General features: G+C 38.9%; 2 protein-coding genes across 3 annotated transcripts in view; one reads left to right on the forward strand and one right to left on the reverse strand.

Moving 5' to 3' along the window:
* The first annotated feature begins 1,685 nt into the window (after positions 1 to 1,685).
* Positions 1,686 to 14,873, forward strand: LOC145764880 (chaperone Ric-8A-like). The gene is made up of 13 exons (XM_082576571.1): positions 1,686 to 1,786; positions 2,242 to 2,283; positions 2,698 to 2,872; positions 3,438 to 3,526; positions 4,505 to 4,737; positions 5,171 to 5,276; positions 6,482 to 6,576; positions 8,169 to 8,349; positions 8,586 to 8,678; positions 8,814 to 8,961; positions 9,988 to 10,135; positions 14,183 to 14,302; positions 14,648 to 14,873. The coding sequence occupies exons 1-13, from the start codon at positions 1,694 to 1,696 to the stop codon at positions 14,763 to 14,765; spliced, it is 1,641 nt and encodes a 546-aa protein (XP_082432697.1). The 5' UTR covers positions 1,686 to 1,693; the 3' UTR covers positions 14,766 to 14,873.
* Positions 14,874 to 15,015: 142 nt separating this feature from the next.
* Positions 15,016 to 21,684, reverse strand: part of LOC145764879 (complement C3-like) — a 51,746-nt gene continuing 45,077 nt past the window's right edge. Inside the window, exons 37-43 of one of the 2 annotated variants that reach the window (XM_082576568.1) lie at positions 21,273 to 21,427; positions 18,981 to 19,105; positions 18,152 to 18,262; positions 17,172 to 17,272; positions 16,637 to 16,740; positions 16,022 to 16,107; positions 15,016 to 15,577 (exon numbers count right to left, since the gene is read on the reverse strand). In XM_082576568.1, the coding sequence (XP_082432694.1) occupies positions 15,361 to 15,577; positions 16,022 to 16,107; positions 16,637 to 16,740; positions 17,172 to 17,272; positions 18,152 to 18,262; positions 18,981 to 19,105; positions 21,273 to 21,427 (899 nt within the window). In that variant the 3' untranslated portion in view covers positions 15,016 to 15,360. Of the gene's footprint in view, positions 15,578 to 16,021; positions 16,108 to 16,636; positions 16,741 to 17,171; positions 17,273 to 18,151; positions 18,263 to 18,980; positions 19,106 to 21,272; positions 21,428 to 21,684 lie in introns of those variants that run through there. The other variant, XM_082576569.1, reaches the window with a different exon arrangement.

Raw genomic sequence — 21,684 nt, forward strand, 5'->3', positions numbered from 1 at the left:
AAAAATATTGCTTCTAAAAATGTCTAAACAGTGACCATAAAACAAGATTACATTTGTCAAAATTTTTCGAAGGGCAAGCCCTCCACACCCCTTTTTTGTTTTATTTATGTTTGAACATTGAGTTTTGTATTGTTAATGGATATGGGTCAGATGCATCAATTTTGTACCTGTAGTTTCCAGAACGGAGAAAAAATTCAGAATGCTTGGTGCCATAAAATTTTGATTTAAAAGTCTTGAGATACTTCTCTACCAACTAAATCAAAAGACTGCCCCCAAAAAATATCATGTTTTTATACTGAAAATTAAATATCAGTGTGAGTATATATACCTATTTTATCAGTTTCTAGCAGGTTTACTGCAGTTGTGCGATAATGTACCTAAATATTCTGATACTTCAGCCAAAGTCATGTATTGTTTGACCTCAAGGTGGTAATAAATCATATGCCAGCAATAGTAATAGCAATACTTTTTTCATATGGAGCCATTGCCAATCAAATATGCGTAAAAAGCACCTCACAATCACAGCTAAATTAAAATTTAACAACTTTAACTGTATCTATGTTCTCTAAGATCAAAAATAGGTTACAGAATGCTTCAACAGGTATCATTTCCTATGAGCAACTTTTATAGTAACATTACATGTAAAAATAACTGTACAAAGGAGTGCTTACTGGTTTTACAAAAAAAAAGAAAAAAAAAAAGTTCTGGAGACTACAGTGTTCTGGAGACTACAGACAAATTCAATAAGAAAGAAATTCCTAATCTTTTATTTATTCCGAGTCCTCTCTATGAAATCCTGCTAAGTGAGCATACTAGTCCATCACATACTGGAAGAATGTTTGCCATTTTAAACAGGGAAGCATACATTTTTTGTTAAAGTTTGTTCTGGAGACTACACAATTTTGGAGCCAGGCTAAATAGCTTCCATAGAAGAGTGAACTATTATCACACTTTTTAGTAAATCTGTTTTCTTGTTTTGTAGGTTTGTTTATATATAAATTTGCATCATTTTACACCCAAACAGGAGCACAGAGTAGGCATTGGTAGAGTAGTACCATGGGTCGTTCTGGAGACTACAACATAGTGGAGCCAAAATTGCAGATTTGTAAAATTGAGAAAAATACAAGGCCAAAATTGTAAAGCCAGTGTCATTTCAACATTAAAATGTAGCTAAAGCTGCACAGTGTTAAATAAAAGTCAGTTTAGCACTGCAGTATTTGCCTGTGAAAAATCACAAGGGAATTACAGAAGTAAAAACGTGAAAAATCCAAAAAAAGTGGGCAATTTTGTGATAAATCCAAAATTTTTGCTAAGAAGTTAACAATTTCCATTGAAAATTAGCATTACATAGGGGGGGCACATATCTAAACTGTAACTTAAAGCCTAAAAAAGTAGACTGAAACCTTAAGAAATACCAAAACTGCAAAAATGCGTTCTGGAGACTACAGGGTACAAAATTGATGCATCTGACCCATATATTGAGTTCTATGAAGGATAGGACTAGGAGATCTGACTAAGAAACAGCAGGCTAGCGATTCTTCATCAAGTAGGTTATCAATTCAGTATTTTATTATTAAAAATGCATGGAGAATCAACAGAGCGTATTTATGGGATACCGGTATGCATTTCACTCTACAATTGTAGATGTAAACTTTACAATAAACATTTATATAAGCGAAGATTCTTTCAGGCAATGGATGATATTGATAATTTAGTTATTCATGTTTTGTCAACTGGAGATGAGTCCCAAAGCTTAAGTAATGTATTGGAAACGTATTGTCAAAAGGTAATGTTTTTTGTTTTGTGGAATTAAAGTTTGTATAATAATATTTAACTATAATCATATAATGTGTCATACCTATAGATATACAGGCTAATTCTTCAATGGCTGGCTAATTTAGCCTAAAAAGAATGCCTGTTTCTTTTTAATTAATGTAGGTGTTGTGGAAGTGTTTCCTGCATTATCGTTTGTTTTATAGCTTTCTGGCTTCGAAGCTGTTTTATGATAACAACATTCTTTTTTTAAAAACATCCTTATTTTATGTATACTTTACTCTATTAAAATGAAACAATGTGGTGTGTTTTAGTATTTTGGTTGTATTTTTTTGTTAATTAAGTCATCAATCAAGTTAAATACTCTGTGATTGGAGAGCTAGCACTAGCAGTTAGATGTATTTTGTTGGAATTACTATTTGATTTTGTTAAATAGCCTATAGATGTATTTTCTTGCTATTTTCACAGCTCGCTACTGGCCTTCCTCCAGAAAAATCCAATAGCAGACAAGTGAGACATTTCATTCAAATATTAATTTGTGCTGCAACTGTGTATCACTGTATACACATGAAATAATTATGTAGCATTGTATGTAGCTGTAATCTTACTGGTTACAAAAACTATACAAACTAAAGTGATACATTCAATTGTTCTTTGATAAATTCTAGCTTAACGATCTTTGTATGATAGGCTAATTGACAAATGTGTTCATAAAGATCCTTGTGTACCTAGTCTTGATCCTACAATTGGTTGTAATCATTGTATCATTGAGATTTGAGAAGAAAGGTGTTGAAACATCAACTTCTACTTTTATTCTAGTAAAGTGTTGCACTTGGTTATTTTACTTTACAAATGTGTTTCATATGCGTTCACTGCACATTATGAATGTTTTACTTAACTTTTATCTCTTCCTTTGATTTGCAGAAGATTGCAGATTTATTAATTCAGAAACTTAACCAATACCCGGACCTTTTCTATACGAATGCTGCTTTAGCGGTTCTTCGTTATATGTCCAGAGACAAAAATGTTGTTGTTAAACACATGGCACATCCCTTGTTTGTTAAGAATCTACAATCATTTGCCAAATTAAGCACACAAGGTAAATGCAAATTGCAACAGCTGTATTTGTGTTCTACGTTTAAACCATAAACCTGTAAATATTTCATTGTTTTTTGTGTTTTCTTTTTAATTGTGTTTTATTTATAACAGAGTGCAAGATTTGAAGTGCCATATTAATCATCTTTTCTTGCATTGCAATGAAAAAATAAATAAAAGGAGGTTGACTGTTAACATGGTCACCACTTCCCAGGATTCCTTATCAGAACAGTTCTTATCCTCATCATTGGTAGCACTGAAGTTAGGTGGTTTATTATTAGCACTTGCTGAGCATGCGGCCACACTTCTAGCTTACTAGTTTCCAGTTAAAATTGCAGTAAACTATTTTGTAATAAGTTATTCAGCAGCAATGATTTTAAAGTTTCTGTTGCTGTTCTTTGTTATGATAAATAAAAACTGTTGTTACTGGAAAACATTTATACAACGATAGGAAATAGTATAAAGACAATGGAAAAAAGCGTTCTTAACTATCCCCTTTTATACCTCACGATAATGTATTTTAAAGTTGTATATAATTGTAGCCTGTTGATTGTGGATAATATTTTTAGAAATATTGCAAGAAAACGCATCTCCAGACATTGAATTAAATGCATGTAGATGCTTGTGCAACATCATTTATCTTACTCGGGATAAAGAGGTCAGTTTGGTTTTTGTGGTGTTTAAAAATACTGTAGATTTTTTTATGCTTTTTATGACATGTGAGATGTACAGTTGGTGTATATCCATGGTTTATGTGGTTAATGGTTAAAGATATAGGAAAAAGTGTTTCCAGTGCAAAATCCGACTGGCTTTATATTGATTCAGTTTCAATATATATTTTCAAGAAATGCTGCCAATGCACTGAAGAAGGTGTTGTCCACTGCAATTGATAAATTTTTCAACTTCTGTATATATTTGCTTCTGTTGTTTTCTCTTATATATATATATTGCTGCTGTATGTATATCCATTTGTCTTTTAATAGGTAAATGCAGACAACTCCGTTTTTTTTGCATGTATTTTATATTGGTTTTCTAAAAAAAATTTGAGTGATTTTTAAATATCTCAAGTGTTTAATATTTATTTGGGTTGGAAATAAACAACTGACAATGATTTTGAGATTTACAACGTTCATGCAATATAAAGTTAAATTGCATCATATGTAGTCAAAGTACTGTACTGTACACATTCATTGCATAAAACTGTTGCTGTTGTGCCATTAAGCTTTTCTTTTTGCTAAGATTCTGAGCTTGTGACCGCTTGACTGGCCACATGGCTTTCTAGTTGACAGAATCTTGCACTTTCCATGCGTTATATGGGATAGTAAAGTTAGTTTTAAAGCAGTGTAAGATTTCTTGTTGAAAGCCTGCAATAAGGCGTGAAAAAAGTGTTAGATTTAACCCTTCTAATGTGGCCAGAAAAGTGGAGTACCGTATCACTATTTCATAAATTTGTGCTAAAACAAAATATATATGTTGTTTGGCTGACCATAATTTTCTTTGCAGTAAGATAGCACACAGTGGTTTCAGTTGCCTAAACGATTTTATACGAATGGCATATGACAGAGAAGTTTGGAATACCATGATCGCCAACGTCTATATCAGATCAGGCACATAATCATCATCATGTATTGTTTAGCGGCTTTGCAGCAACACTGACTTCATCAAAGCCATCACCAATCACCTTCAACAGCATCAAACAAGATCTCCTGATCAAAACACACTTGCATTGCGGCTTGTATTTTTAATTTCTGCATTAAGTAACGATGGAAGAACAAAGTTGAACGAGGAATTTTCAGCAAGGAAAATAATTTTGGATTTCCTTCTCCATATCTTGCGTTCATATCAAGACTCATTGACGTCAGAGCTCAAGTATGATATATAACAAACCTCTCTTTCTGTTGTTATAACGGTGATAACTTTGTATGATGTTGTTTTTTCTAATTTTAATCAATAAAAATTTATTCACTAAATATAAATTGATTTTCACCCAAGTCAGTTTAGTTCTAAATGGTTAAAAATTTGCGGTATGTCGATTTTAATGTTTGGTGATAAACGTTTTGGGAATGCCTTATTGATGCGTGTTGCAATTTCAGATAGGTTTTTAGCCATTTACAGTAGAATTAAACTGACTTGGGTGAAGATCAATTTGCTTGTACAGTATAACAAAACGTGCGGCCAAGTCGTTTTTTTATTTTTTTTATCCACTATTGTTGTGTGTTTGACACCTATCAAAAGGATACTTTTTCCTCGTTCTTGATCAATCACCTTTATGATCATTCACTATTACAATTTTGTATTCCAGGCCCGTAGAAGCAATGTCTGAACCTGACACCAACATGTGTCTTGAGATATTGAAAGTCGTATTCAATTTGAACATGGACCTACGCAGAAGCAAGATTCATAGTCAGGTAGTTGCTGTTTGTATTCCTGATCTAGCAGTTGTCTTTTAACTCTTTCTCTAAATAACGAGTTTTTATGAAAAAGGTTCAGTCCGCAAGCTTGTATATACAGAAATAAATGTCCTAAAAGTTACGAAAAAGACACAAAACAGGGTCCACGTCTTTTAGGCGCCGGTCAAACAGGCGCGCACACTGTGGCGTCTGGATATTTAGGTGCGGAGCACTGTGGCGCCCGTTCATTTAGGTGCTATTTCTAGTAAAGTCTGCAAATTGTGTCAGCTTGGCAGGTAGGGCAATACTTTTCACACAAAATGTTATATTGAAAAGAAAAATATGTTGTTTTGTTAATGCGAGTGTGGAGATGAGGTGCGAGACAACGTTCTACTACTCTTGATATTAGCATATCTCCACAGGACATTTGCTATGCATCCTGAACACAGGTTGCAGCCAGATGGAACCTTACTTAAAATGTTATCTTTTGCAATCACTTCTACTCGGGATGGATTGGTCGTGTGGTGAGGTATGAGACAACGCTCTACTACATGAATACATTTCTATGGGGCATAAGAACCCAGGCTACAAGTTGCAAACATAATGGTGCGACTTTGCTCGTTATTAAACCTAGTCGGGGTTTTCACGGAAAACTAAGTTACTCTTCACTCAAGCCTATCACCCGCTTGAATATAGGATACGGTATATTTTTACTGAGGTTTAGTGTAGTTATTATTTGACTCACTAAAAGTGAACTCAATCATGTTCGGAAACTTGAATAATTTATTGGTATAGCTTTTGCCGACTCAAACCTGGACTAACAGTTCAAATAAATGCCAAACACGCGCATTAAAAAACAGTATATTTTTCTGTTCAATATAACTTTTGTTTGAAATGCATTGCCGGTTTAAGCAGCTTCACTCACGGAAGCCATAACATATTTTTCTGTGCAATACAACAGTTTGTGTGAAAAGCATTGCCCTACCTGCCAAGCTGATACAATCTGCAGACTTTACTAGAAATAGCACCTAAATAAACGGGCACCACAGTGTTCCGCACCTAAATATCCAGACGCCACAGTGTGCGCGCCTATTTGACCGGCGCCTAACTGTCTGCGCCTAAAAGACTTGCTCCCACAAAGCAATACAAAACAAGAATAATAATACTTAACGAACTATAAAACCAGTCATTTGTTAAAGTTATCTTGATACCTTGTTTTGCAGCAAGAACTAGAAGAACTGGATCAAACTCTTCAATTGTGTGCCGTCATTTTGCTAAGCAAGTCAGCTGAAGCCTCGCTGGCGGAAACATTGCATTGGTAAGCCATCACCACGCTGCTTTTCCTTTCACAGGCAGTCTCTTTAACAAGCTGATGGAATACGAACCGATGTCCGATATACTCTACTACGACAAAAACTCTACAATTGTTAGGATTGCTTCTGACTCTGCCCACGTCGCGGTTTTTACGACCCCACAGTCGTTCACAGTACCAATATGCATGTCATAGCTGATGACCTTCGAGTTTTGTGACTTGCACCTTTCGTTGTGCTTCTAGAATCTAAATGTTCTGATAGTTCGAAACTGACCAATGTTTTTCGTTTGATTTTTTGGCTTGTCTGTTGTGTTTTCACATGCGAACTTTGAGCTCAGTTTAAATAAATTTCTACTCAACAAATGTGTACTATATCAATTCATCTTCAAAACAGATGCACATTGCACAGTTATCTCTAAAACAGAATTATAGTTTCTGGATTTCTTTTGAATTTATGATTCTTTAGTCAAAAGTTAAAAAAACTAACTGGAAAGGCGATCTGGTACTAAGGCACTTCCTCAAACGGGCGATCTACCTAATACAGAAGCAATCACTAAGAAAACAAATTAATAGTTTTTTTTTGTCTACAGTCAAAACCTTCAAAACATTTGGCTAGGCATTAGGTTAGCCTAGCCAAATGTTTTGAATCGATGGTTTAGACCAGTGGTTCTTAACCTTTTTTTCCCCAGCGCCCCTTTTCAGAGATTTCCATAGTCTGGCGCCCACTATAACATAAGGGCTGTAGCCTACTAATGACATTTTCTTCCAAGACTGTAAGGCTAGCCTACAGCCAGTAGTAATTAGTTATTAGTTAGTAAGAAAAAACTAGTTTAAGCCGATGTTAGTTTTAATACTAAAAAATCAGCACAGATGTGCCTTAAGGCTCTTAACTTAAAAGTCTTAAGGCACATCTCTGCTGATTTTTTAGTAGTTAGTAAGAGTTACACTAATAACCATTATTGAATGACTATTATTATGACCAGTCCTTATGGTTTGCTTGCACTGCCTGCCCGCTGTCCCTGCCAAAAGCTGACCACAAAATGCCATTTACTTACTACAAGGAAAGGGAAACAATGCCCATTATCAACAACAAAGGCCATGCACAACACCATCCGACGTCCACGCTTGTCGGATGGTGTTGTGCATTGTGCTGTATAGGCCAACATAGAATGCTCTGAGAGAGAATCACTACTTCCCTTGTTAAACACAATCTCTATACTGTATATAGCTCCTCATCCTCGGTGGATTCTCGTACCCCCAGCAGAACTACTAAAGCAAATTTGCAGTGAGAAAAATATCGTTACACCTTCTGAATGTAGCGCCCCCTATAACGCCCCCTGAATATTTCCGCCCCTCTAAAAGTTAACAGCGCCCACTAGGGGGCGGTAGCGCCCAGGTTAAGAACCACTGCTTTAGACTGTAGAGAAAAAAGAAATTATTACATAGTTTGTTTTCTGACGATTCTTTAGTATTTTTTCAACATCTTTGCCTTTAATTTAAATCACTCTATGCCATGAATTTTGTTGTAACAGTTTTGAAGCAATGGTGTTTGCTGTTCCTATGAGAGTATGTTGAACTTGTTTATTTGGTAATTGCAGCAGTGCTGGCAATGCCGTGTACAGCGTTCCCCCTGCGTGCTTCAATGTGGACAAATTTATTGGTGTCAGAAAAGATGACATTTCTGCAACAGAGAAAAGTGTGGAAAACAAACTAACTTCAGCCAAGAACATAAAACCTGTGATAACTCTATTGGACATTCTTCGCCACCGTGTGCTGAATGTAAGTCGCAACATTTTTAAATTTACATTACAATCAATCTCGCTGATCAGACGACATGAGGACCAAAGAACATTGGTCCGAAGAAGCAATTGTACCTGCGGAAAATTATGAGAAAAACATATTTTGAAACTGGTAAAAAATGAGGCGATCAAGCCGATTCGACTTAATTTGAAACTCATACAAGTTTGAAACTCAATTGATTCATTTAAAACTTCATTGAGGAAATTTATTTTTAGGAGGTTCTTGCCATAGACGTTCTTCATCCACTACTGGCGTTGTTGAGCCAGCTTTGTCGACTGTCCAGAGACATCCGGGTCTTTGTGAAAACGGTAAGTGTCCCAAGTGTTCTAATGTGTCCAGTTAGCAAAGCCTGGCATGATCGAAGGTGGATACGAATATTCACTTCCTTGCTTTCCCAAACATTCAACTTTTGGACGTAATCCTGGAAACTACTTTTCATCCAGGAGATCCTTCCTCCCCGGAAGGACTTCAAGCATCGACCGGAAGAAGGAGATCAAGTCGGAAACAAATTGATCAAACTCTTCACTCACAACAACACAGACCTAAAGCATGGAGCCGCTGACTTCTTATTTGTGCTTTGCAAGGAGAAAGGTTCATTGTTCATTCATTTCAAAACTCTTTTGGTGATGCAGACCTTGATGCGCAAAGGTGCTCCAGTCTGATCCATCTTATGCGACTTGCCAAAGTTTAACCGGATGTTTGGTGTATGTGTGCGAATCATGTAAAATTGTAAATCTTTGGGCTTTTCTTGGCTGTTTTGCGGACTGTATTTGTCACTTAACTTAAGTTTCATAAGTATTTATCTTCGAATTGGAAAAATCTGCAGCAATTATTAACTCTTACGTTGTTTAAAGGCTAAAACTTTGGCATAGAACTGGTTTGTAGTGCCTCAAGATTTAAACATGCTACATTTTTTTTACGAAAAAATGTGTGACACTAAAATACACTGGAGTTTGGAAAACATTTCCGCTCGAGATATTACTATGCAGATGAAGCGATCTACAGTACCTGGCGCCAGCACAAGACTGGAAAAGTCTTTATGACCAGCGTGGAGGGCCTGGAGGCTACACCGGTATAGTCAGTGAAACGCAATGCTCGCTGTTCAATAGTGAGTACTCAGCCTTGTGCTGACGCCAAGTAGATCGCTGATTCTACATGGTAAAGGTGGTGAACTCGTTAAATGAAGCCAAGTGCCTAAAATTAAATGACCAAACTTATATTTACCACTTAGTTTGAGCACTTTGGCAAGGTTGGCAGTAGTATCATTTTTGGAACTTAGGTACCACAAATGGGAGAAAGTCGCAAGTGACATTTTGAGAAATTCATTTTCAAAACCTATGTACTTAGGGCTATCTACTACTATTTTACTACTTTCGTTACAGGTATTAATGCTCAAAAGTAAAAGCATTAACGAAATTTAAAAAAGAAAAAAATTGTTTTTTTAGCCTTTTACTCCAAAGTGTAAAAATGCACTTACAACTTTTTTGTTTTCGACCGTATTATATCTCCATGGCCATACCAGTGTACCCACTGCGTTGAGAAGGCCGAAACGGTGTGCACTGTCTGCAGTTATCATATATATATTATTATTTATCATTAAAAAGATTATTTTGACAGTCGACAGGTTTGTGAAGTACACCGGTTACGGCAATGCGGCTGGATTGTTGGCCTTGCGTGGTCTGCTGTCGGGCGGACAGGGAGAGACCGTGTATTCTGACACCGATTCAGACAGTGACACTGAGGAATACAAAGAAGTTTCAGAAGAGTACGTTGCTAATGCAAACTCATCATATTTTTACGTTGGTAAAACGGACAAGAACTTGACCTGCGTGTTGGCTCATCACCTGACAACAACTAGCTGCTTCTTTCAACATTGTGTTGAATTGTAAAATTGAATTCCAAAAAGGGCTGTCTTCTTCTCCTTTCTTTTTCCTGTTTTACGTCTCATTTTCTAGAATCAGGGTAGGACGTGGTCTGGCAAGGCACATCCTCAGTCTCCATTCATCACGATCTAGGGGGCTAGTGTTGGTCATCTGCCACCGCTTCCTGTCATCGTTTACGGTATCACTCCATGTCTTCCTGGGACTTCCTGGCTTCTTTGTACTAGCAACTGGCACATCTCGGCATTGATTTATCCAACCGCTGCTCGTTTCAACATGTCCAAACCAGCGGAAACGGTTGAATCGGAGGACATCTTCAATCTTTCGCAAGCCCAGCCTGGCGAGTAGTGTGTCTGAGCTGGTGTACTGGATCTCTTGCGGTCTGATGTTGCAGATCCACGGTATCATTGCGTTGTCATTTCGTTTGATTCTCCCCAGTACCTCTTTTGTCACAGCCCAGCATTCACTCGAAAACAACATCACACTCCTGACACAGCTGTTGTAGACCCTGCCTTTACTAGAAAGGGGGATATCTTTGTTGGTGAGTATGGGCAGTAGTTGTTTGAATTTAGCCCAGGCTGTCTTCACTCTAGTAGTGGAGCTGAGGACGGTACCTCCACCTGCACTGAGCATGTCACCTAAAACTTTCCATCATCTGTTTGGATGTCAGTGATAGTTCTACCCTCTATGGGCCGGGCTTCTCCTGCACATCTTTTACACTTGAAGGATGGGTCGGGTTTCAGACCTCCTCTTAGGCCACTGCACTTTTTGTGAACCCAGAGGAGGCAAGTGTTGCATTGGATGGAGTTTGTGCCCACACCGACCCTACACACAGCACAAGGGTAGCGTCCTGAGTCTTTCGGTCGATGCAACTCCTTTCCGCTGATCATGATCTTAGTTTTGGCCGTGTTGACCTTTACGCCTTTGGCAGCCAAGCCGTCCTTCCATATCTTCAACCTTTCCACGAGCTCGTTTAGGCATTCAGAGATGATGATCAGGTCGTCAACATAGAGGAGTTCCCAAGGACAACCCGTGCGGAAGTCACATGACATAATGAAAAGCACAGGGCTGAGGACAGACCCCTGATGCAAACCGACTTTGACTTCGAAGTCGTCACTGTGACTGTCTCCTACACGTACTTTGCATTTAGTTCGCTTGTACATACTCTGAACGAGTCTGACAATCCACTCATTCACTCCAAGCTTCCTCATGGACCACCAAAGAACCTCCCTTGGGACCCGATCGAAAGCCTTCTCCAGATTGATAAAAGCAAAGTAGAGTTTCTTGTTTGCACCGTGAAATTTCTCCTGCAGTTGTCGGACGATGAAGGTGGCGTCGGTAGTGCCTCGTCCTGGCATGAAACCGGACAACATCTCGTCAATGGAGACTGTGTCTCTGATGATGTTGTCAGCAACCCTTTCAATCACCTTCATCACCTGGTCTAATAGCTTCAAACCTCTGTAGTTACCTCTTTGTTGGGCATTTCCTTTGCCTTTATAACAGTTGATGATGATGCTCTCCTCCCAATCTTCCGGTACTTCACCCTCTCTGATGATATCATTGGCCAGATCCGTGGTGAGTTGGATGCCAGTGTCGCCGGATGCTTTGAGCATTTCAGCTGTGATGCCAGATGGGCCAGCTGCCTTTCCAGTTTTCATCTTTTTGAGTGCCTTAATGATCATGTCTTTGGTAATGTATATGGGTGGACCTTGAACAGAAGGTTCCGAGGTTAGGTTGTTGCGGTTCCAAGAGAATTCTTCATTGAGCAGCTTTTCGTAATGTTGCTTCCAAGCTAACTTCTTACTCTGGTCATCAAGAGAGAGGTTACCGTCATCATCCCTTATGCATTTCTCACCCGTGACATCTTCATTTTCTTTTTTCATCTGCTTAGCCAAGCGGAAGAGTTGGTCGCTTTTAAGATCTTAGTCGTTTAATTTTTCCTTAAATGCTGATTCTTTTGCTCTATGTATGATTTGTTTGGCTTCTATGTATGTTATGGTTTGTTTGGCCTCTACGAAATCGGAGTGTCTAGGGAGCTGACTTTGTTCAGCCCCCATCTTATGGAGATGCCTCAACGTGGTGTAGAGGTGAATCCAGGCTGAAAACTAGGCTAATCCCTAGCAACTCTTGGGGCTAATAGACACACGTTAAAAGTCCCCAACGGCAATCTCTTTTTGGTGGAAGAGGGCAGTGTCTGACGGGCAGGCATCCTGTAAGGCGGGCCTCAATGAACAGAGCACCCGGCAGCCCGTTGCAACCGGTTCCCCTGAATCTGCACGTTTCGATCTTATTGGACCGCAGTGGACATGGAGCTGGCCAAGAGTGTGTGCGTAGCCCTCGCGTAGTCACGACCACCTTAAACAACCACACAAGCGAATGGCCTTTGTCTCAATTTGGACCAGGACCGAAACAAAGTCCAATGGCGATGATATTACGGGTAACGGGGGCAGGCTTGGTAGAGCTGGAAGCCTCCAGTCCGGTCTCACACATTGGCGGCGGACGATGTATGATTTGTTTGGTTATACTTTTAGTTTCAATGTAGTCTTGTTTCTTGCCTCCTTTTTTCCACTGTTTGAAACATTGCCTTTTCTCTGCGACTGATATGTTGACGTCGGCATTCCACCACCATGTTTGTCTGTGCCATTGCTGCTTCTTAGATTCGCCACATACTCTGCTTGCGGCATTAATGAGTCCCTTCTTCAGTTTGCGCCAACTCTCCTTCATGGTTTTGGGATGTGTGTCATCAAGTTCTTCTAGGAAGGCGTAATGAAATTCCTGTTGAGCCTTTGGGTTCTTCAATTTCCAAGTTCTCAGCCTGGGCTTAAATTTGTGCCTCGTTGAGTGCGGAATGACGACTGATAAGTCACATATCAGAGAAGGTGATGCTGGGAGGCACATTCTTCCCTTGGGATCACTTTTATGTCCTTCACTCGCTTCAGGTCCTTTCTCCTCACAAGAATGTAGTCCACCTGTGTTTTAGCTCCACCAGACTCATAGGTAATTAGATGACTGTCCCTCTTCCTGAACCACGAATTGCAAACTGCCAGACTGTGAGCAGTGACAAACTCAAGAATTCTTTCACCCTGTGTGTTGCGTGTTCCATAAGCACGCCCGCCGTGTACTTCCTCATAGCCTGCCGCAGCTTTCCCTACATGTCCATTCCAGTGTCCGCATGGGATTAGAAATTCTTTGTCTAGGATCTTCATTCTTCATGGCAGCCAACCTGTAGATAGGTAAAAGCTGTAGAAGGGCAAGAAAACGTTGAGGCGTGTGTGACATCACGGTAAATCAGTGAACATCCAGCACAGAGTGTTGTCGTCAATGAGTGGTCGCATCCACCGCGCATTCTATTCCGAAGATCCTCAAGGTCGACGCAAACTGTTCGCAACGAATAGCGTTGTTATTATTAATGGTTAAATTATGGTGGTGTCACACACATGTCTCAAAAGGATTTAGGATAAACCTTCTCAGCATTAAATCGTAACCAAAACGTTCTACAGAAGCATCGGCTAGCCCGACAAGGTTACATATTGTGTCGCTGGTGATGTGACTACCCCTTGTTCGGGGGTTTTCCCTTCGAAATTTTCCCTTGTTTATTTTTCATTTCTTTTTGTGTCCGCTGCATAGTCGAGTGGTGAAAGGAACCCTGGAACGACGTTCGAAAGGGCGACGGTTCGACACCGCTCAAGAGCATGCGGTTGTATCTTTGGCAGGACACTTAAAGGCATGCCTGAAGGTGGACACAAAGATTGGCTTACTTGTCTACCCGCCCACTTAATCTAAATCTTCGACTCCAGGCAGACGACAAAAAAGTTTCTTTTATGATAAAATACATCACCAGCGTCCCGAAATCAAAAAGCGAGTCTGCTCCATCCCATACCCGACAAAACATTGATGACGTTATTCGAACAAAGCGACTTATTTGTTTGAAGGATTAACCCCGTCACTGGTCACATCCCCCCACCCCGGGTCAACATTATGGAGGGAATGAGCGATGAGCAGAAGGAATACCTAGCCGTCCGACTTGCCAATGATATTGCAAAACTCTCGACGTAAGTTACTTTATATGATCTTATCAGATTTACGTGTTAAGCATTAACTTTCTTGGTGCTGGAGGTCTCCCGTTGTGGCGTAATTTAGGCTTTAGGCCTTGTCCCAGCTAGCAAAGATTCTTAGATAACTGCAACTGTGTGCTGGCTGGGGTGTTGCCGAGGTCATTGGTGTTACAATCATTATTTAATGCTTTTTATACACACACCTCCCTTTTTCAATTTGTTTACCACTTTTCGTAGAGAGAGGCCGATGTTGTAGCATGTTTGATGTATACTTAAAAAGTGAAAAAGAGTAAGCCGTGGATTAAGCTGCTTACTTCGTGAATTATCACGTTTTTTTTTCAGAAATGAAGTGATCCAACCCATGTGTGTTGGCGAGGATGGGAATCTGATCCCATTTCAGCAGATGGTCCACGAAACGCGCGTGGAAGAGACTCTTGCATCCTCCGATGATGATCCGTAACCTCTCTGCACTGCCCAGTTGTTTTTATGTTGTATTTGATGTTTTATCGTTTTATGTCATAAATCATGCGATACTTTGTTGTATCTGTACTAAAGCTCTATCATGCGATTCTTTGTTATGTTCACTTTTATCCAAGAAAATGTTCATTAAAATTGGCGCTTCATAGCCTACTTGCAGAGGCGTTAAGCCAAATCTTGATCTTATTTTTCAACACATTTTGAAGCAAGCCTCCTCCAGTTTTTTTAAATTCAAGCAATACACTTTTGATACGAATTTATTATTGGACATAACATAGCGTACCGTATTTACTATTTAGGCAAGTGATATTCACAGCTCATTTTAGATAGAAAATGAGTCATGTAAAAAGCACTGATTTGCAATCTAAGATACGATTCGAAAACAGCCAATAGGAGTGTTAGACCCAGCTGTAAAGACCACTTATAACATTGATTCAACGTAAAAAAAAAAACAATTCTAGCTGGGTGAACAAATAAACATCTAGCACAGAATGCTACCATTTTCACCTCTTTCAAAGACGCATTTTGTTTTTCATGAAAGCAGACTAAAGCACAACTCAAACCACCGTCGACATCTTTTAGTCGCATCCCTCCTGTAATCGCTCTCGAAGATTTGCATGGTTACTGCAAACTCCTATGAGCTTTTTTGTTCTTTCACATCTTTCTCGCCTGCTTGGGGTCCTAGCATTGTTGCAGTTTCCTCTGTAGCGCGCATTTCTTTCATGATACCTTTCGCATGTCCTAGGCGGGATAAACCGTTCCAAGGTAGCAGCTTCATCTAATCGGTAGCTATATCTGAAATGTATTATTGTTTAGATAATCACTTATCTGGCTTCTGATGATAGGTTGGTTGTGGAGTAGTCACCACACCGGGGGCAAATCCAGCTGGTAGACTAATTCTGAGTAGGGGATTTATTAATGTTTCGAAAGGTTTTTATTTTTGACGATCAAAATACCGTACCAAAGCGGCGAGACAAAAGTAATGAATGGAATAATTCCCCGGCAGCAAGACTTCAGCAATCGGAAACTTCACTCTGTCGATCTCGGTGACCGGGCCTGCGTCATTGGTTGAAGCCTCTATAAGTATGTGAAACTGCCAGGATTAAGCTTTCCCAGTCCGAGGATAAAAGAATTAAAGATTCAATCAAGTAGACTGAGCTCTAGAATAATCTTGCTGTGATAAAAATGTTTGCATACTTTTAGCTGACCGGTAATAAATAAATGTAGACTTTCACTTACTCTCTTCTGCCGTTGCGGTTTAAGAATGCTTCTGGTGCAGAGCCTATTATAAGGAAAATTCGACCTGGTGTGATATAGCTGCTTCCCTGAAACGAGCCAAGACATTGTTGGGGTTGGATTGGATCAGGGTTAAGATTTTGCCAAAACTCAAGTTTTAGTTTTGTGAAAGAAACTCCTGCTTCAATCCAACGGTTATCAAGTTCGACCTTTTCGCTTACATTTTTTTCAAAACTTCATAGTAGCCTAGACCTATTGAGGGTTAGGCTACTTTACTGATTTGCTTAATTAAATTTTTGACTAGAAAGCATATGGCAAATACTGCATAAAATGACACCGAATTGACTGACGCTTTAAGGGTTTTAAAAATTGCCGAAACGGTCTAACTCTGGTTTGAGTGTTCGCCTGAATGGCTAGAGCGCAGCCGCTGGGAGCCAGTTGCCTCCATCCAAAAAAAATTGAATAGTAATTTCCTACTCTGTTAGCTACAGCAGCATTTGACAAATTTTTATTATTGATTAAGGCTGAAAGTAATCTCAGAAGGGTTTAGGTTTGTTTTATTTTCGTAACTTAAACGATGTTTGTTAATTAAAATGTCGTAAGCTATAAGATACTTACCGATTCTCTCGATTCTACCAAAGCATCATCCTTGCAACTCAAATAACAATCTCTTCTCATTGTGAACCTTAGCTGACGACCGCGCTCAGCGTTTAAGTCATCACCTGTTGAAGTATGGCAAATAAAATAGCCTATGCAGTATAAAGAGACTAAAAGTCGTTACTTTTTGCTGATATCTTGGCATGGGTTCGATACCCTGTCGGGACATACCAAAGACTTTTTTTTAAATGGTACTGAAGCTAATTCCTGCTTGGCACTGAACAATGGAATGGATTCGGGTAATAATGTAGCCCACTCAGCTGTGCCTCTATAGCTGTATTGACACTGTCTGCTTTGTAAAGCGCTGAGGAGCAACACATTCTGCGATGGATACAGCGCTATATGAAAACAAGCATTTTTATTATATCTGGTATAACCTACACTTTTTTCTTGTTTAAAAACTTTGGGTATGGTAGCCTACCGTAATTAAAAACATTTAAAATGTGTATTCCATATAGCATGCATAGACATAGCCTATAAGTTGTTAGTTGCTCACCAAACTTTAGTAATTCCATTATTTCTCCTTCGAAATTTATAAAAATTTCTCTTGGGTTCGAATTGTGCACAGTGGTGATGTTTACCACGTAAGCATAATTGCTGCAATACAAAACAAAATCTTTTACAAAAAGGACCACCCTTAGTCTCTAAAGCAACGGTTCTTAACCTTTTGCCTTGTTGGCACCACCTTGAAATTACCAACCAGTTCTCGCACCCCCTCCTGGGATTGGTTGAAAAGCAATAGTCGCCTACAGTTCGAAATTTTTGTTGAAACCTGGTAAAACAACTTTGCTTCTTATGTCATATTATAACAAACTTTGATAATTCAGCATCCCCGCACCGCCTAGGCACAGGTCTCGCACCCCTTAGTGGTGCGTGCACCCCTGGTTAAGAACCCCTGCTCTAAAGCCTATACTTTTTAAGAGAGTTTCGCTTTCTGTTCTTGCAGAAAATTTTCATTATACAGAAACAAAGGAAATTGTAAGATGAAAAATATATTATTGCATACGCTTGCAGTGACAGAATCAAATTTCGAACAGAAACCGGCAAAGTGTGGCATTGTTTTTGAAGTGAACCGCGATGCAATTGAAGTCAGCAGGCCACGATTTCAAGCAATCAAGTTTATATCAATATAGCTCCACATTTCGTTAAACATATGTTGCATTATATAGGCCTACAATAGCAAAAAAAAAATAACATGTTAGGCTACTTTTATTCATTTTGAAGGTTGAACGTAGAGGCACCAAAATAAAACGTGTGGTTATCCAAATCACCTCTACAGAGATGAAGATTTAAAGAGCATGATGCAATTGAAGCAGATGTCGATAAAGATAAATAGATTTAAAACGGTCCAAATAAATCGGCTACAAACTGTCAAAAGCAATGCTTTTTTTGGAGACAAAGAATATCCTGATGGTTAATGTCAGGCGCCCAAACATTACAGTAAACTACAACATAAAAAATTCTTAATAATTTCACCTTCTGCAGGCTCTGGCAAACATGTTTTGGCAGCTACGATTTTCATCGCAAGTGTCGCATGAAGGTCCCCTTCGTAAGCACAAAGTTGCTGAAACCTGGTCATCTCTGGTTCTATAAACATACAGCACGTAAAAATGGATTATGTTTGTCAATAGTGGCGTAGCTAGGGAGGGCTTAGGGGGTTACAACCCCCCCTTTGGCACGCGTGTGACGTCACGATTTTGAAAATGATGCTTTCAGTCTAAAAAAAATTTGCCTAATTTTAAACAAATCTGCATTAAAAGAGCGAGTTTTGCCAATACCAAACACTGAAATATCTCAGCCTGGAAGTAGCAACAAGAAAACATAGAGACTTAGCTTTATTTCCGAAAAAAACATGATCTAATGCTTTTGCTATGCCACCGGACAGCACCATTTTACAGGAATATTCATACCCACATTCTTGTTGAAAATGCTCTCAAAATGCACCAAATTCAATGTAATTTTTCAAAATTTTCTGGGGGAGGCCCCCAAGACCCCCCGCCGCTGGGTGTCGTCTTAGGCGAAACCCCCCCCCCCCCCCTTTCAAAATTCCTGGCTACGCTACTGTTTGTCAATATCAATTGTTTAATATCTCGTTGTCAAAATCTGGTTTTAAATTGATCAAATCACAATGCATTTCGTTTCATTATCGGTTGACAAGATAAATAAAGTTTGAGTGGAAGTTTAAGAAGAAAGCACTTGGTGCGATTATCTACCACTTCCTGCCATGTAGCCTATTAAATACACAATAAAGTTTTCCCTTCTATGCTTCTGGTGACGTAGCCAATTTATTGTAAAAAACACCCACCTGCATGTTGCGCAGTCACCTTCTGCGCATTCACACAAGGAGTTATCCCCACTCGCAACGTCGCATTGAGAAGTTCTAAGCATAGAGCCTTGGGAAGGCAGAGAGTATGGTACATCACAGCTTATCTACAGAAATAGGTAACAGTTCATTTTAAATAGGCTACAGCAACGAAGATTATTTTTCATTCTTAAATTTTTTCTGAAAATGTTGCAACCGTGTCAAGTTGTTTAACTTGAAACTATCTTGTAGCGGCGTAGTGAGAAGTAACCCGATTATACATAGCTGTAAGCATGACAGCGACATCCCAAGCACAGTAGTGATGGGGATTACTAAAGAAAGAGGCCTATATTTCTTATATATCAGTCTAACTCCTTTAAAAATCTTTATAAAAATTACTACTATCGTATTACTAATGATGATGGTTTCAGGACTATACAGATATCTTATTAGATGATGCATTTTGTTTTCATTCAAGCAACTATACTGTAAACTTATGTTTTAAATTATTTTGCCTCGCTTCTTTGACTGCTTCTTTTATGTTTAATTTGTTACCTTTTCCTTTGTTGAGGGTGGCTGCTCGACTAGAAGACCTTCCAGGTCACTTCGCAGCCACCCGTTGCAGTATCCATACATTCTACGTTATCGTTTGTTTTATATGACTTTGCTGAATATATGTATTTATACTCGCAACAAAATAAATGTAAATCAATCAATCAGTCAATCAATATTGCAGTAATAAGGAACCAATCGTCACCACCAGAACGTAAAAAGAGGCTGACCGGTCTGACACCAAAATTAAGCCATGAACAGTCCACACTAGGAACCAAACTTCAGACTACCGGAAACAGTAATAATATAAATTATATCTACACCCAAGGATGACTGGTGGTCTAAGACTACGCGCGGGTTGCTTTAGATTTAAAAAAAACGTCTTGATTAAAGATGTGGCGCCCGGAGCATGTAGTCACGACACGTACATTGATTGCAATGTGGAATATAACAAAATGTGCAACGTAAAAAGGACGCAAAATTACGTATATGTATCGATGTCCCGATTGCAAGAATGCAACCAAGCACTCTGTAGCATTCCAATCCCAAGGATGATAAAAAAATGAAGACGCCACGAGGAAACGCAGAAATGACCTATGAAGAGCCTCAAGGGTATAGACTCCAGAACAACAATGAACATTGGAATTAAGGTCAGACATGGCCATGAGTCAGAGAACGTAAAACGATATACGGAAAGCTTACAGGAGCTACAATCTTATTAATTTGTTTCGGTCTCAAGCATGTCTTAATGTTGGCATTGGGTCGATTCTACTGTACATTTGCGAGACCTCTGCAAAATATAGACAAAAACAGCCTTCTCATTTTGCTTTGAAGGATAAAATAAAAGCAACTGAAAGGTTACAAATATCTTATGATAACTTATGGCACAGGTGATGGAACTAAACGGTCGAAAAATAACATGTAGGTCAAGCAGAGAGGAATAGCCCATCGGAAATATGTTAGCTTTCCAGATAGGCCACTTAATTATGGGTCATGGTCAGGAGACTAGCTGTACTGTTCTTAATAAGAGATGAAGATCTTTTCTGCAGAGATATGATCATTTTTAACTGGCATATGGCCTATGAACTTTTACAATCTAAAAGAGCTGAAGATTTTCATTTGTACTTATTAAACACAAAGACCGGGTTAACAACAAGACTGTTTTTATTAAACAAAAAAATAGGACTGATTTGCCTTGCTAATCCGCCCCTAGGTAGCCTACGTATGAAAATATTTTATAATTTAACAATTTACAAGCCTTCTTATCGAGCTTGATAGCTTTGCAGATTCCCGGTAAATGAATAATTTTTGAATTTGCGAACGAATAGGATAGTGATTTAAAAATATCATCGCTGGTTTTTCAGAAGCAGCATTTCTTTCAAACCTGGTAATTCCGCATCAATGGATTTTTAAAAGCAATGCTGATACACTGTGTTGAGAATAAGTGACGTAGGCTTGGGGCTTGTATATTGGTTTGGTTTGCAGCACCGCTGCTAAAAGAAGCTGGTTAATCATCTTGCAACAATTCTGGGTGTAAGGTGCCAAAAGAGTCAAATTAAATTGTAAATATCATCTTTGGAGTCAAATGTGAAAGGAGGAAGCGAAGAAAACAACAAATGTATTATCATGTAGTCTGTATTTTCTTTTTTATTAAATTTACCCCTCTTGATAAATTAAATTCACTCCTATGGGAGGAATTTTACTCCTGGTTGAGAATTCTTGGTTTAGCCTAAGACTTCATACCATTGGTTCATAGTAGTCAAAAACCGTGATTCTGCCCGGAATCGGTTGCGCGTCTGCAACGGTTTGGGTCATTTCAAAAGATAGTGTCAGTGGTGAGGATGTAATTCGCTGTAGGTAGATAATGATACCCGTGCCCGGCATCTCGAACCGATTTACTGAAACAAAAATCGTTTTAGCTTCAATGTTTTCCCAACCAGCAGCAAAAGTGGCCCATTTGCATCGTTTTAACGTGTTCAGACGTAATCTAAAAAATTTCAAAATTTTAACGTTTTTTGATGTAAAAAGAGCAACTTTTGCTGACTGGGTTAGTTCAACTCTTAAATTGAGATCATTTTCCGCTGGTTAAAATTTCAAAACACAACGATAGGCCACTGTGCTTGAAGATGGCAGGGAGCCAAAATATAAAAATGGC

The sequence above is a fragment of the Aplidium turbinatum genome, chromosome 2 (assembly GCF_918807975.1).
Source record: "Aplidium turbinatum chromosome 2, kaAplTurb1.1, whole genome shotgun sequence".
Taxonomy (NCBI): Eukaryota; Metazoa; Chordata; class Ascidiacea; order Aplousobranchia; family Polyclinidae; genus Aplidium; species Aplidium turbinatum.

Excerpts from the sequence above, each read along its gene's own strand:
- LOC145764880 (XM_082576571.1), top strand. The coding sequence starts at position 1,694 with ATGGATGATATTGATAATTTAGTTATTCATGTTTTGTCAACTGGAGAT. Across the intron at positions 2,873-3,437 it reads TGCCAAATTAAGCACACAAG|AAATATTGCAAGAAAACGCA; the intron begins GTAAATGCAAAT and ends TAATATTTTTAG. Across the intron at positions 5,277-6,481 it reads GAAGCAAGATTCATAGTCAG|CAAGAACTAGAAGAACTGGA; the intron begins GTAGTTGCTGTT and ends CTTGTTTTGCAG.